General features: G+C 42.9%; 1 protein-coding gene across 1 annotated transcript in view; it reads right to left on the reverse strand.

Annotated features, from left to right (window-relative positions):
- The window catches only part of THEM4 (thioesterase superfamily member 4), a 30436-nt gene extending 18700 nt beyond the window's left edge, over window positions 1–11736 (reverse strand). The window contains exons 1-4 of the mRNA XM_011937963.1: window positions 11674–11736; window positions 10760–10946; window positions 4403–4562; window positions 3471–3581 (exon numbers count right to left, since the gene is read on the reverse strand). Of these exons, the coding sequence (XP_011793353.1) occupies window positions 3471–3581; window positions 4403–4562; window positions 10760–10946; window positions 11674–11736 (521 nt within the window). The remainder of the gene's footprint in view (window positions 1–3470; window positions 3582–4402; window positions 4563–10759; window positions 10947–11673) is intronic.
- Between the last annotated feature and the right edge of the window lie 3772 nt (window positions 11737–15508).

Genomic DNA, 15508 nt, shown 5'->3' on the forward strand with positions numbered 1-15508 from the left:
CAAGTGATTCTCCTGCCTCAGCCTCCCAAGTAGTTGGGATTACAGGTGCGTACCACCACACCCAGCTAATTTTTGCATTTTCAGTAGAGACAGGGTTTCACCATGTTGGTCAGGCTGGTCTCAAACTCCTTACCTCATAATCTGCCCACCTCAGCCTCCCAAAATGTTGGGATTACAGGCGTGAGCCACCACGCCCGGCCTACACTCTCATTTCTAAAAGTTTTGTTAGGTTCCGTGGCAAACCTGCCTAATAATTTTTATAGTTTATTGTTGTTTTCTCTTTTTGTGATTTCATCTTTTATTTATTTATTTTTTGATGGAGTATCGTTCTGTCGCCCAGGCTGGAGTACAGTGGCACAATCTTGGCTCACTGCAGCCTCCATCTCCCAGGTTCAAGTGATTCTTCTGCCTCAGCCCCCCAAATAGCTGGGATTACACGCACGTGCCACCACACCTGCGTAATCTCTGTATTTTTAGTAAAGTCAGGGTTTCGCCATGTTGGCCAGGCTAGTCTTGAACTCCTGACCTCAGGTGTTCCACCCGCCGTGGCCTCCCAAAGTGCTGGGATTACAGGCGTGAGCCACCGTGCCCAGCCTCATCTTTTATTTCTTTAAATATCTCATACTTTATTCATTTATATTGTGTATTTGATTATCATGATATCTTAGATCCCTGAGGTCTAAATCTTATTATTGTTTCTGTTGATAGTCACCCTTGGTAGTTTCTTTCTTTGTGTATTTGGTACAGGATCTACTTGTTTTGAAGGAGGAATGTCCTTTAGCATTTCTTGTTTGCCATGTTGCATGAAGAAATAGAATCAGGAGCTTCTCAACTCATGTGTCATGAATGGGTCATTGGCATGCTGACATACTTACCCTTTCAGCTAGCTAGTCATCACTAGTTATGACCTGCTTTGTCTATTATCTTAATGTGCTAGGCACAAGGAAATAATCAAGTGGGATATTTGGATCAGAGGGCTGGAAATTATTTGAAATCATTAAGGAATAATCTTGCTTCTTAAAGGAAGTAAGGTAGATTAAGGCATCTGATGATTAATTGACACTGCAAATTATTTTCTTTTTTTTTGACACTGCAAATTATTTTCCATTAAAATATAATCCCAGGTTGTTACCTGTAGCATCCTGAGTCAAGTAATCATATTAAATTTAATGTTATTATTACTATTATTATGAACCCAAATAACTGTATACAAAAAAACAGAGCCTGATAAATATTAAATTCTAAACTACTTATAAAATCCAATACTTTTTTCTAGTCTTTAGTCATCACCTAACAGAAGACAATAGAAGCTGTGTTATAGTGAAAAGTATCAGATTTGGTGTCATAAGATGTGAGCTCTAATCCTGACTAAATTGCTCTCTATCCATATGACTTCAGGTAAAACTTCTTTTCAGTATGTTTTCCAATTGTGGGGAACAAATGAACAGCAATGCAACTGACTTTTGTGGATGGTTTATTGGGTGGGACAAGCACAAAGCATAGAGTTTGGCAGGTTCTGTTTCCCATTTTGTACTTGAGTATGTGGAGTATGTGCTTAAGACAAAAACACTTTTTGAGATAAACCGCAATCTAAATACTTTGTTTCAGCTTGTTTTCAAACCTTTTACATTTATTTTTTAGGAAGGATATTGCACTTCATTATTCAACTTTATTTGAACATGGAAAAATATTTTTAAAAACATGGGACATGGAAAAATATTAAAAACTTAATTTTTAATATATTCTTTATCATGTTAAGAAAACCCAGATTTCTAGAATCTAATTTATAGTCATAACTAATATGAAATATTGACCATCTGTAAATATGTCAACTTTCCCCAAATTAATCTCTAGAATCAATGTAACTGCTATTAAAATCATTAAAAGGAGGTACAATGACAATCTGGGTTTAAACGTTAAAAAGCTAAGGCACAACTAGGAATAGAAAGAAACTCTCTCAACATAATAAAGGCTATTTATGAAAGCCCTACAACTAACATCATGCTAAATGGTAAAAGATTAAAACCTTTTTCTTTAAGATCAGAAACAAGACAAGGATGCCCACTTTTGCCACTTCTATTCTACATGGTACTAGAAGTCCTAGCCAGAGCAATTAGGCAAGAAAAAGAAATCAAAGGTATTCAAATTGGAAAGGAAGAAGTACAAAGATCTGTTTACAAATGACATGACTTCGTATATAGAAAATCCTAAAGATTCCACAAAAACCTGTTAGAATGAATAAACAAATTCAGCAAAGCTGCAGGATGTAAAATCAAGACAGAAAAATCAATTGCATTTCTATACACAAACAATGACTAATCCAAAAAGGAAATTAAGAAAACGATTAAGGCCAGGTACAGTGACTCACTTCTGTAATCCCAGCACTTTGGGAGGCCAAGGCAGGCGGATCACTTGAGGCCAGGAGTTTGAGATCAGCCTGGCCAACAAAGTGAAACACTGTCTCTACTGAAAATACAAAAAGTTAGCCAGGTGTGGTGGTGCGTGCCTGTAATACCCGCTACTTGGGAGGCTGAGGCATGAGAATAGCTTGAACCTGGGAAGTGGATGTTGCAATGAACAGAGATCATGCCAGTGCACTCCAGCCTGGACAACAGACTGAGACTCTGTCTCAAAAAATAATAATAATAATAAAAATAAATTTAAAATTTTTTAAAAAATCAAAAAGAATAAAATACTTAGGAATAAACTTAACCAAAGAGCAAAAGTCTTATACACTGAAAACCACAAAACATTGATGAAAATAATTAAAGACACAAACAAATGGAAAGACATCTGTGCTTGTGGACTGAAAAGACGTGTGTGTGTGTGTGTGTGTGTGTGTGTGTGTGTTTACAGTTGGGGTCTTGTTTTGTTGCCCACCCTGGAGTGCAGTGGCATGATCCTAGCTCACTGTAGCCTTGAACTCCTGAGCTCAAGCAATCCTCTCAAGAAGCTAGGACTACAGATGTGCACTGCTGGGCCCAACTAAACTTTTAAAAAATTAATTTTGTTATGTAGTTGATGTTGGTGCTCCACCTAGAGCCCCTTGGATCCTTTCTTCACTTATTTTGGTTATTTTTCCTAGAGTCTGCTTTGCTCAAACACAGAGACCCTTAGAAGTACTTGGAACTTTACGGTCCCTCGGATGGCCCCGATCCCATGACCGATACATGTGAGAGTATGAAGACTCTAGCTCCCTCATCTGAGATAGAGACAATTGTGAGGCATAAATTTCATTCTAGAGCTCCCTTGTATGATCCAGCTAAAGCTATGCTTTGCTGGACTTTTGAGAGTTCAGCCTTGGTTGACTTCTTCATATTCCCTGTCCTGCTTCTCCCACTCCCTTGCTAGTTTCCTCTGGGAGCACTTCTTTAATAATCACTTGAACACAAATTATGGTCTCAAGATCTGCAACTGGGAACCTGACTTAACAACACCTAAGGATAAATAGAGAATTACTATGAATTTACCTTTTATAATTGATGTTGAGATTGGCAGTCATGACGACTCCCCCAGCCATCAATGCACACATACCAACAGTAGTATCAATCATGGTTGCAATGGCACCTCCATGAACAAATCTGGTTACAACAGGAGTGGAGGAGAAATGTTTTCAGAAGTTCTGAAGATAGAGAGCCTCTTAAAAGAGAGAAATTATCCAAGCATCTTCACACAATTTACTTATGAAAGGTCCACTTAGCCCACGTTCAGCATACTGAATGCCAAACACTATTTATGTCCCCAACTTTATTTTGTTCACAGCATAACAGTATAGTCTTAAGTATTTGTAATAAAACCAGAACTTAATAGTAACCAGATCACAAGCAAACAAAAAGCTAAAATATAATTTAGAACATTTATATTATGTTTTTATTATTAGTCAAGTGTGGTGTCATGTGCTTGTAGTCCCGGCTACTCGGGAGGCTGAGGTGGGACGATCGTGTGAGCCCAGGAATTCGAGGCTGCAGTGAGCTATGATCATGCCACTGCACTTCAGCCTGGGCAACATAGCAAGACCTTGTCTCACAAAACAAAACAAACTATACATACTCATTGTTTAGAAATTTAGGTAATGCAAATATGAAAAAAAGAAAAAAAAATTTAAGACCCATAATACTACCCAGTCAGTGACAAGACACTGTTAACACATTAATGATATGCTCTCAAACTTATAGTCTGTTGCCCTGTAATATAATGCTCTTTAATATATTAAATATTTAATCAATATTAATAATATAGATAAGATGTTCTTTAATAATGTATTATAAACATCTTTCCATGTCAATAAATATACATCTACATGACCATTTGAAAATCTTCATTGGAGTCCATGGACAGGACACATGGTGGCACTGTAAGATAACATTTTTTTAGATCCACACTTTCAGGCTATCATTCTTACCCAGGTGGTCCTTCCAGGTAAGGGCCTCCTTGAAATAAGCAAACCATCCTTTTCTCGACGTCACTGTAGAACATCACGTATTCAAAGCCCAGGCCATCATCAAAGCTTCTGGTGAAGAGCTGGGTCTGCGACATTTGTTCTTCTTTCATAAGCTTTGGGTCTATAGAAAATGAGGTGGATGGCAAATGAGAACCAAGGGTGAGAGAAATGCCATGGCAGAGCCAAGCACCTGTACCCTGCTAGAATCACATGTCAATGGATGATTGACTCAAATGTCCACAGGGTGCAAAATTAAAAGGAATGGGAAGGTCTCAATGAAAGAGAAGATAGGATCTTTGCCCTTGTGGAATTAACAGTCCAACTGGGGACAGAGTCAAACAGACATGAAATCAAATCAAAGTACCCACACATGGCAATCAGGAATACAGTATATAAATGCTAACAATATACTGAATAAAATGGTACGGTCAAGACAGAAACCCTTCTTGGAAGAACTGTGGTTTAAATGCAATTTACAGAAAATAAAAAATGTAACAGAAAGGAGGTTTCCCTGGCAGACATGAGTTTAGCCCGAATCAGCAACAGGGTCAGTTCAGCCCAATACTCAAGTGATTGTGACTCTAAGCCCCTAAAACTGGCAGTTAGAACCATTAGGGTTCATGAAATCAGATTGTGGGTTGTAATCAGGCTTTTTTTTTTTGGACGGAGTTTCGCTCTTATTGCCCAGGCTGTAGTGCAAAGGCGTGATCTCAGCTCACTGCAAACTCCGCCTCCCGGGTTCAAGCGATTCTCCTGCCTCAGCCTCGCGAGTAGCTAGGATTACAGGTGCCCACCACCACGCCCGGCTAATTTTGTATTTTTAGTAGAGACGGGGTTTCTCCATGTTGGTCAGGCTGGTCTGGAACTCCCGAACTCAGGGATCCGCCTGCCTCGGCCTCCCAAAGTGCTGGGATTATAGGCGTGAGCCACAGTGCCCGGCCGTTTACCAGGCTTTAAAAAGAAACAGAACGCTTAGATAACAGAACCATATACTCTGGGTAAGTGATAGTGCACTTGTTTAGACAGTTTTTTTTCACTTACAAAATTGTGAGCAAGTTGGGGGAACAGGACTGAGTCAAAATATAGGTCACTTCAAAATAAAGATTGAAAGCCATTGCTCTCAAGAAATGGTGCATTTATCCTTTTGTATCTGTTTTAAAATTTAATCCCCCTACTCACCTTTCTTTCATATCTCATTATGATTTGCCACATGTAAAACTGTTTCTTTCTATTGAATTTATATTTACAAATGTGGAAAAGGATACAGATGAGAAGATCCAGGAGAAGTGGGGAGAGGGACAGGAAGGATGCCTTTTACTTAGGTCATGAGCACCCCAGGGCAGGCACCCTGTCTTTTAGACCTTGCATACCCAACAAATGGCACAGATGTGCACATACTATATACACTTAAGCAGCTGTTGAGTGAACTGATGGTTTAGAAGGCCAGACAAGGAAACTTAAAGTTGGGGATCAGTATTATGGTGCAGTGGAAAGAACCTTGGCCCCTGAGTTAGGAAAATTAAATTATTGGCCTACCTCTGGCCTAGAACTCACTCTTTTGCACCGTACTTTATCCATACAACGAGGAGATAAAATAAAATGAGCTCTAAGATCTCTTCCGGCCGGGTGCGGTGGCTCACGCTTGTAATCCCAGCACTTTGGGAGGCCGAAGTGGGCGGATCACGAGGTCAGGAGATTGAGACCATTCTGGCTAACACGGTGAAACCCCATCTCTACTAAAAATACAAAAAATTAGCCGGGCAAGGTGGCAGGCACCTGTAGTCCCAGCTACTCGGGAGGCTGACGCAGGAGAATGGCCTAAACTCGGGAGGCGGAGCTTGCAGTGAACTGAGATCACGCCACTGTACTCCAGCCTGGGCAACAGAGCGAGACTCCGCCTCAAAAAAAAAAAAGATCTCTTCCAACTCTGACATTCCAGGACTTCAGGATAAGATTGGTGTTAAGCGCTTCTAATTTTTTTACTTAGGAGTTTGAAATTTCTAGTCTAGATTATCAGACCTTGAGCTTATTTCATAAAAATGAGAAAAATAACGTCTGGGTTGAGTTAAAATGTAGGTCATTTCAAAATAAAGACCAAAAGCGATTGCTCTCAAGAGGATGCATTTGTCCTTTGTGATGGTGAAAGAAGTTTGTTGGAAACGCAGAATCTCAGGTTCTACCTCTGACCTTTTGAAGCAGAACTTGCATTTTAACAAGATTCCTAGGTGCTTCGTGTTCATTTTTAAGTCTGAAAGGCAATAGCATTTTAAGAAATGGGATAACACTGAAAATGAGATTTGCATTTTGAATCATTCTGACAGCTGAGTGGAGGAAGGGCTTTGAGGAGGATAAGAATGGAGACAGGAGATGAGACTACAAAAATCACAATCACCAAACTTATCTGCTAGATGGTGTGATTTTCTCCAGGAATGCTTAACTACGTGAAAGCCTGTTCAAAGTAAAGATGGCAGACGGTTGGATTCATCCAGGGCTGGGGTTTTTCTAGGCTAAGGGGGCTACAAAAGTTCAGATAGATGAGGGCTATGGGACCATGAGAAAGTAAAGGATTCAATGAACTCAGAAGGTCTTAATGAATTAACAATTGTTTCTGAGGGGCCTTTGAATAAGTAAGCTGCTGAAAGGAAAAATGCTGTCATCAGAAAACAGGATGTTTAAATGTATGCATTTGGAGGCTGTGTACTGTCTGAAGATAAGGCTCAAGATGTTCATGGGAGTGTGTGCCTGGGGCTAGGGGATAAGAAAAGTTCAAGGGTGATGAGGAAGCACATAAACTGAGGAGCCACTGTGTGGATGCTCGAGTTGCTGAGAATGCTGAATGGAGTTGGGTAGATAGCGGACCAACTGCTGAAATACTCGAACACTGAGGGAGAGGTGGACAGATGACAGCAACAAGGAGGGGAAGAGGAGGAGGGTGACAAAGTTAGATGGTATAAACTCAAAGAAACAGAGGGATTTTTTTTTTTTTTGACAGAATCTTCCTCTGTCATCCAGGCTGGTCTCAAACTCCTGGCCTCAAGTGATCCGCCACTTTGGCCTCCCAAAGTGTTGAGCCACTGTGCCCAGCCCAGAGGGCTTTTTAAGATGAGGGGAAGTAATGGTTTGAAAACAAGTGTGGGTAGCAAAGAGGACTTCAAACTCCTCTTGATTCTGAGAGGGTCAAATTTTAGTCAAGAGTGAATGAGGGTTGGATGAAGAAATGAGCAAAACCATGTAGGAATGGAACCCTGGAAAACATTGACATTTAAGGAGCAAGTAGAAGGAGGAGGGAAGATTGGTCTGAAAGGTTTATGAAAGCCAAGAGAAAGGCCGGGTGCGGTGGCTCAAGCCTGTAATCCCAGCACTCTGGGAGGCCGAGACGGGCGGATCACGAGGTCAGGAGATCGAGACCATCCTGGCTAACACGGTGAAACCTCGTCTCTACTAAAAATACAAAAACTAGCCGGGCGAGGTGGCGGGCGCCTGTAGTCCCAGCTACTTGGGAGGCTGAGGCAGGAGAATGGCGCAAATCCGGGAGGCGGAGCTTGCAGTGAGCCGAGATCCGGCCACTGCACTCCAGCCCGGGCGACGAGACTCCGCCTCAAAAAAAAAAAAAAAAAAAAGAAAGAAAGCCAAGAGAAAATGTTTCAATGAGAATAAGACAGGGAGGTCTAGCAGAGTAAGTGCTGAAGAATGCACACGGAATTTGGCACTTCACTCACTAGTAGCTTCAACGAAGACATTTCAGTAGAGCTGTTAGGGTAGAAGCCAGATTGTGCTGGGGTAAGGACAGTCAGTTGTGTGATATGCTAACAGTTGGAAGAGAATTAGTAATACAAACTACACATTTTCCATCTTCATTTATAAAACAGTAATTATTCCCTTGAGATATATCAGAGATTCTGCAAAGAATCTTAAGAACTCTATAATTTTTCTTGATTAGTTTTATTTTTGTTTTATTAATTCCTTCAGCAAATACTAAAGTATCTACCATGAGGAAACTGAGGCAAAGAAAGGTAAAGTGCCTTGCTCAAAGTTGCACAGCTTTAAATTGTGGAACTAGAATTTAAACCCAGGCACTAAATTTCAATCATTTAATTAAGAAGTTGTCAACTTTTGGATGGTCTCTAAAGCTGAGAGACTGTATGAGATTACCAATGGAGTGTGGAGAAGACAGGAATACTAAGGACTGAGACTTGAGGGCACCCTAACATGAAGGGTTTGAGAATGGGGAGGAACCAGCACAAGAAATTGAAAAGTGGGGGACCAGTGAAGTGGAGAATGTGGTGTCCTGGAAGTTACGTTCAAGTAGAAAGGAGTCACCAGCTATGCCAAAAGCTGAGAGGTTAGTGGACTCAGCAACATGAAGGTCACTGGTACCCTTGGCAAGAGCTGTTTTGAGGGAGTGGGTTCAAGATAGGCTGGGCACAGTGGCTGATGCCTGTAGTCCCAGCACTTTGGGAGGCCAAGGTGGGGCAGATCACTTGAGGTAAGGAGTTCGAGACCAGCCAGGCCAACACTGTGAAACGCTGTCTGTACTAAAAATACAAAAATAAGCCGGGTATGGTGGCGTGCACCTGTAATCCCAGCTACTTGAGACGCTGAAGTGGGAGAACCACATGAACCCAGGAGGCGGAGGTCGCAGTGAGCCGAGATCATGCCACTGCACTCCAGCCTGAGTGACAGAGCGAGACTCATTCTCAAAACCAAAAAAACAAAACAAAACAAAACAAACAAAAACAAAACAAAACAGAGAGAAAGACTGGGAAGAGAGAAATGCAGTTGTGGCATATTTATATGCTGATAAGAAACATCTAGCAGAGATGGATGTCCTTCAGTAGGCCAAAGAAAATGGAATGCAGCGCACAAATGGAAGGCTGGGTCTCCCTGAGAGTGTGGATGGTTCACTTATAGCAGGAAGAAGCAGAACATCAGACACAGATGCAGGGTGGAGGATATGTGAGGCAATGGGAGACTGGAAGTTCTCTTCTGACTGCTTTTATTGCCTCTTAGTGAGATAGGAAGCGAGATCAACTGACAGTGAGAAGGGAAAAGAAAGTATTAGAGGCATAAGAAGAAAGAAAAAGGCAGTAAATAGTCATCCAGTAAGGGAGGAGAGTGAATAAACTAGGGAAACATGAAGGATGGTTGTTGGGCAATATTAAGAGCCTTCTTTTTCTTTTCTTTTTTGTGGGGGGGAGATAGGCTGTTGCCCAGGCTGGAGTGCAGTGGCACGATCTCAGCTCACTGCAACCTCTGCCTCCTGGATTCAAGTAATTCTCCTGCCTCAGCCTCCCACGTAGCTGGGATTGCAGGTCCCCGCCACCACGCCCAACTAATTTTTTTTGTATTTTTAGTAGAGACGGGGTTTCACTATGTTGGCCAGGCTGGTCTTGAACTCCTGACCACAAGTGATCCGCCCGCCTCAGTCTCCCAAAGTGTGGGATTATAGGCATGAGCCACAGTGCCCAGCCCAAGGGCCTTCTTAAAAGTCAGTTAAAAAAAGAAACACCACCACCTAAAGATGTGTTTGGATGATTAAAAGATAATGAGTAACTCAGAAATATCTGTGAATGATTCAATATACCATAATGACAGACATCTCTCATTACACAGTTGTTAAAACCCACGGAAAACATAACACAAAGAGTGAACCCTAAAACAAACTATGCACCTTAATTAAGAGTAATATATCAATATTGGCTCATCAACTGTAACAAATACACCACAGTAATAATTCAAGATGTTAATAACAGGAGAAATCGGGGGTGGGGAGGGGATGAAGGGTATATGGAAACTCTCTGTACTTTGGGCTAATTTTTCTATAAAATTATAATGCTAAAAAAGTATATTAGTAAAAAAACACAGAAGGATAGGAAGTGCCATGTGTGTGTTTTGGGTGTAGGGTGGGTTGCCCTGGGGATTTAGATACTGGGAGATGTGGGTGTAACCTGAGTGTTCTGAGCTTCTTAGGGTGATAGAACCAAACGTGGGATAAAGGGTGAAATGAGATTAGATGATAGCCTCAAGACATAGTGGTGATGAGCTTGTAGGAGGGTGGAAGCTCTCTGGGGCCCCTTCCTCACTCTTGCTAATGGTGATAAGAATGCCAGGGTGGGAGCAGTCTTATTCTTGACAATAGGCTTTATGCGCTCCAATCTGAAAAATTTATTGTGATTTCTGGTCTATAAAACTGGTGACTATAGAACTATAACCCTGCATTATACTTTTTCTTTTTTCAGGTAGTAACTAGTACTTCAATCTGTTCTTAGTTTTATATTTGATGCTCAGATACATTAATGAGAAAGTGGCTGTTTCTACCAAGCAAATGGGTTTTGAAGTCTTCAATCTTTTCAGCAGGTATACGTTTATATGAAGGCAAACGTTTCCAGGAGCCGTCTTCACATTTCTTCATAAACTGGTCAAAAAGCAGTCTTAGGTCCTTGTTCCAGCTGGGGTTGGGGACAGAATAATCCCTAAGAATGACTTCCTCAGAAGAAAATAACCTCTAAAAGACAGAAGAAAAAGAAGAGTAAGTAACGCGAGGTGCATTCTATTTCATAACATATTCTCCCAATTTCTAAGGCTATCTTGCTGCTTTCTTCTCCCCATAAGCTTGTCACTTCAAAATGGAAGGGAATTTCAGGGATCACCTGGTCCAACCTCCTTGGGAAAATGAGAGATTGAGAGAGGGAAAATGATTTGCTCAACATCACTCAGCGAGCTATTGACAGAGCCAGCATTATGCTCAGGTCTGCTGATTCCATTCTTTTTTTCAAACTTTAATCAAGCACAGGTGAGCCCAGGACACTGGAGATGGAGGTGAAGAATAGACATTATCTTAAATGTTAAAAGCTCTTCCAGTGGCTATGCACAGGAAGTTAGGGTTGATAAGGGAGAAGTATTCATCTAGGATTAGGGGTTCAGGAAGGGGTCCTTTGACTTGAATATTGATTAGATAAGCAGAAATTAGCCAGCTTTTGGAAAAAGTATTACAGGCAACAAAACAAAAAAAAACAAAAAAAAACACTGGAATATAGTTTGGATGTGTGTCCCCGGTCAAATCTCATATTGAAATGTAATCCCCGAAGCGCCAGCTGCAGCTCCTTGATCCGAGCCGGATCCTGAGCGGGGAACACGGGTTGAAGCGGCTGCGGTGGCTGCGGCCCCGCCCAGGGTCTCCCTTGTTGAGGCTGCCGCGTCTGTGTCGGTTGCTCAACTTTGCTCTAGTCGACCCAGGCGCCGCGGCGAGGAGCTAGCACCGGGAGGCGGCGGCCCGAGATTTCTCGTTCTCTCATCCAGATGTACTGGATAAACCATGAGGCTGCTCATTTAATAAATCGACTGTTTCACAGTGTGGTCCTTTCAAGGGATGAAGAGGGTACATCATTGGAGCTCGGCGTTTTGGAAGAAAAGGGAAGAAAAGAGATTGGATGTGACACAGAGGGTATCTTTCGCATCTCCATAGTATTAGGAGTAAGGAAAGTGAAACAGCTACCAGTTGAGAATCTTACAGGAGAAGCAGTATTCTTGAGGGTAGGGAGTTTCCTAAAAGCACTAATACTACAATAAATAAAATGTTTTAAAAAAGTGAAAAAAAAAAAAAAAAAAAAGAAATGTAATCCCCAATGTTGGAGGTGGGGCCTGGTGAGAGGTGAATGGATCATGGGGGTGAATTTCTCATGAACCGTTTAGCACCACCCTCCTTGGTACTGTCCTCATGATAGTGAGTTCTCATGAGATCCGGTCGTTTAGTACCGTTAGTGTATAGTACCTTGTGCCTTGCACTCTTGCTCTTGCTGTGTCCATGTGAAATGCCTGCTCCCACTGTGCCTTCTGCCATGACTGTAAGTTTTCTTGCTTCCTTTTTTTTTTTTTTGAGACAGAGCCCCACTCTGTTGTCCAGGTTGGAGTTCAGTGGCGCAATCTTGGCTCACTGCAACCTCCACCTCCTGGGTTCAGGTGACTCTCCTGCCTCAGCCTCCTAAGTAGCTGGAGTTACAGCCCCACCATGCCCGGCTATTTTTTGTATTTTTAGTAGGGATGAGGTTTCTCCATGTTGGTTAGGCTGGTTTCGAACTTCTGACCTCAGGTGATCCACCCACCTCGGCCTCCCAAAGTGCTGGGATTACAGGAGTGAGCCACTGTGCCTGGCTGACTGTAAGTTTTCTAAGGCCTCCCCAGCAGCCAAGCAGATGCCACCATCATGCTTCCTGTATAGCCTGTAGAAATGTGAGTCAATTAAACTTTTCTTTATAAATTACCCAGTCTTAGGTATTTCTTTATAGCAACGTGAGAACAGCCTAATGCAGTTTGCAAAAGAGGCATGAAACAGTTTTGAGGGGTCTTATTACAATCATATGAAGTAGGTACTATTTATTATCCTCATTTTACAGATGATAAAATTAAGGCTTAAAAGAAGTTTGGCATTATTAGGGTACAAGAGTGGAGCAGATGGCTGCAGAAATGCATGTAAAACCTTAATACTAAGCTAACTGGCTTGAATTTTATCTGCAGTGCTCTCTGAGGGATTTTAAATGGGGAGTAACATGATTAGATCTTTCCATAACATAAAAGATAGTGGGAATGTCCAAGATTGAAATCAGAGGGCCCTGTCTGGAAGCTACTAGGGTAACTCAGGTGAGAAATCATGAGAGCAGGAAGCAGAACTTGGTGGGTGACTATTTGGATAAGGAGGGTAAGGGAAAAAGAGAAATACAAGACCCAGTCCCAGGATTCTGAATCCTGCAATGAGGTGAGTGACAGCGCCAATTACCAAAAAATATAGGAGAAAGCGGAGTAGGCAGCTCAGGGGACAAGTTCTTGGTGTCACAGTAACCACAGCTTCCATCCATCTATTTCTGTAGCACCAAGCACTGCTATTACTCCAATGCCCAGGCAACAATTAGAACATTACAGGGATCCTAGAGGACCTGGAAGACGAGGTGTGACTTACTAAGGAACAGAACAAAGTGTATGCCCACAGACACCAGAAAGGAAAACTGGCTTTCTGGACTGCTGCAGATATCTTGGAACATGTAGGATCACAGAAGCTATTAACTCTATGGCATTCTACTTTCAGCCACCCTTATCAATTCATTCAGATTTAATGTACCTACAATACATAGACTGCACCATAAAACCAAAACAGGGAGGTCACAGTATGATGGGAGAACCAGCTTTCTCCTGACAGGGGCTGGCTCCAATGCTGGCTTGGTGGGAAGAATACAGGGAACCTGTCTCAAAAACTCTATGGAAGAGGAGACGCCTAGCCTCCCAACCTACATCTTTCTCCCATGCTGGATGCTTCCTGCCCTTGAACGTCGGACTCCAAGTTCTTCAGTTTTGGGACTCTGACTGGCTCTCCTTGCTCCTTAGCTTGCAGACAGCCTATTGTGGGACCCTGTGATCATTCTTAATTATTGTAGGAACATAATACGTGTTGGATTGGGCAGAGTGAGTCCTCCAACTTTTTTCAAAACTGTATTAGCTGAGCATGTGGAGGCATGCATCATGAATTTTAGCTCAAGATTGACTACAAGAACCAGCAATCCGGAGAGGACCCACAGACCCTCTGAAGGAAGCGGACTGCTCCTGCAGGCCCGGGAGACATCCCAAATACTATGAGTGCCCCAACTGTGGACGTGGGAAAGAAAGACCCTTCTCTCCTGAACACACACCCCACTGGGGAAGCTGGTCTGTCTGCAGGAGAAATTTCTGACTTTACCAGGAGCTGAGTCAAGTTAGAGAGCTAAGCCGAGTGAAATACAGGGGTAGAGGAAGCAGCAGAAAGGCCTGGGAGCTCACTGGGTCCCCAAGCAGCCCATACCTGCCTGGCACCACAGGGATCCATCAGAAGGGTGGCCAAAGGAGCAGGAGGTAAAATTCCACAGGGAGAAGGAATTCTCTAGCTGAACTTTGTAACAGTTTGAACCGGGGAGAAGCCTCCTGGCCAGAACTCGGGGAGGGCATGAACCCAGCTTGCAGACTTCAAAGGTCGGGGAAGAACTAAAGCCCTTCCTTCTTTTGCAGCTGGGAGGTGGAAAGCCTCAGACAAGTTTTTCAAGCCCATCTTGCCCTCCACCTGGAAACAGACTCGGGGCTATTGGAAGGCCACGGTGGGAGTGAGACCGGTCCTTCAGTTTGCATGGGAGCTGGGTGAGGCCTGTGACTGCTGGTTTTCCCCAACTTCCCTGACAACCTGTATGGCTCAACAGAGGCAGCCATAATTCTTCTAGGTATACAACTCCAGTGACCTGGGAATCTCACCCCCATCCCCCACAGCAGCCACAGCAAGATTCCTCCAAGGAGAATCTGAGCTCAGATGTGCCTAGTCCCAGCCCTACGTGATGGTCCTTCCTTATCTACCCTGGTAGCAGAAGACAAAGGGCATATAATCTTGGGAGTTCGAGGGCCCCGCCCACTACCAGTCCCTCTCCACACTACTACAGCTGATGCTTTCTGGACAGTGCAACCTCTTGGCAGGAGGCCAACCAGCACAAAAGTAGAGCATTAAACCAAAGCTAAGAACTCTCACAGAGTCCACTGCACCCTCTGCCACCTCCACCAGAACAGGCCCTGGTATTCATGGCTGGGAGACCCACAGACAGCTCACATCACAGGACTCTGTGCAGACAACTCCTAGTACCAACCCAGAGCTGGGCAGACTTCCTGGGTGGCTGGACCCAGAAAACAGACAACAATCACTGCAGTTTGGCTCACAGGAAGTCACATCCACAGGAAAAGCAGGAGAGTACTACATCAACGGAACACTCTGTGGGACACAAAAGTCTGAACAACAGCCTTCAGCCCTAGACCTTCCCTTTGACAGAGCCTACCTACCCAAATGAGAAGGAACCAGAAAACCTACCCTGGTAATACGACAAAACAAGGCCTGTCAACACCCCCCAAAAATCACACTAGTTCACCGGCAGTGGATACAAACCAAGAAGAAATCCCTGATTTCCCTGAAAAAGAATTCAGGAGGTTAGCTATTAAGGCAATCAGGGAGATACCAGAGAAAGGCAAAGCCCAATGCAAAGAAATCCAAAAAATGATACAAGAAGTAAA

This window comes from Colobus angolensis, unplaced genomic scaffold (assembly GCF_000951035.1).
Source record: "Colobus angolensis palliatus isolate OR3802 unplaced genomic scaffold, Cang.pa_1.0 Scaffold169, whole genome shotgun sequence".
NCBI classification, from domain to species: Eukaryota; Metazoa; Chordata; class Mammalia; order Primates; family Cercopithecidae; genus Colobus; species Colobus angolensis.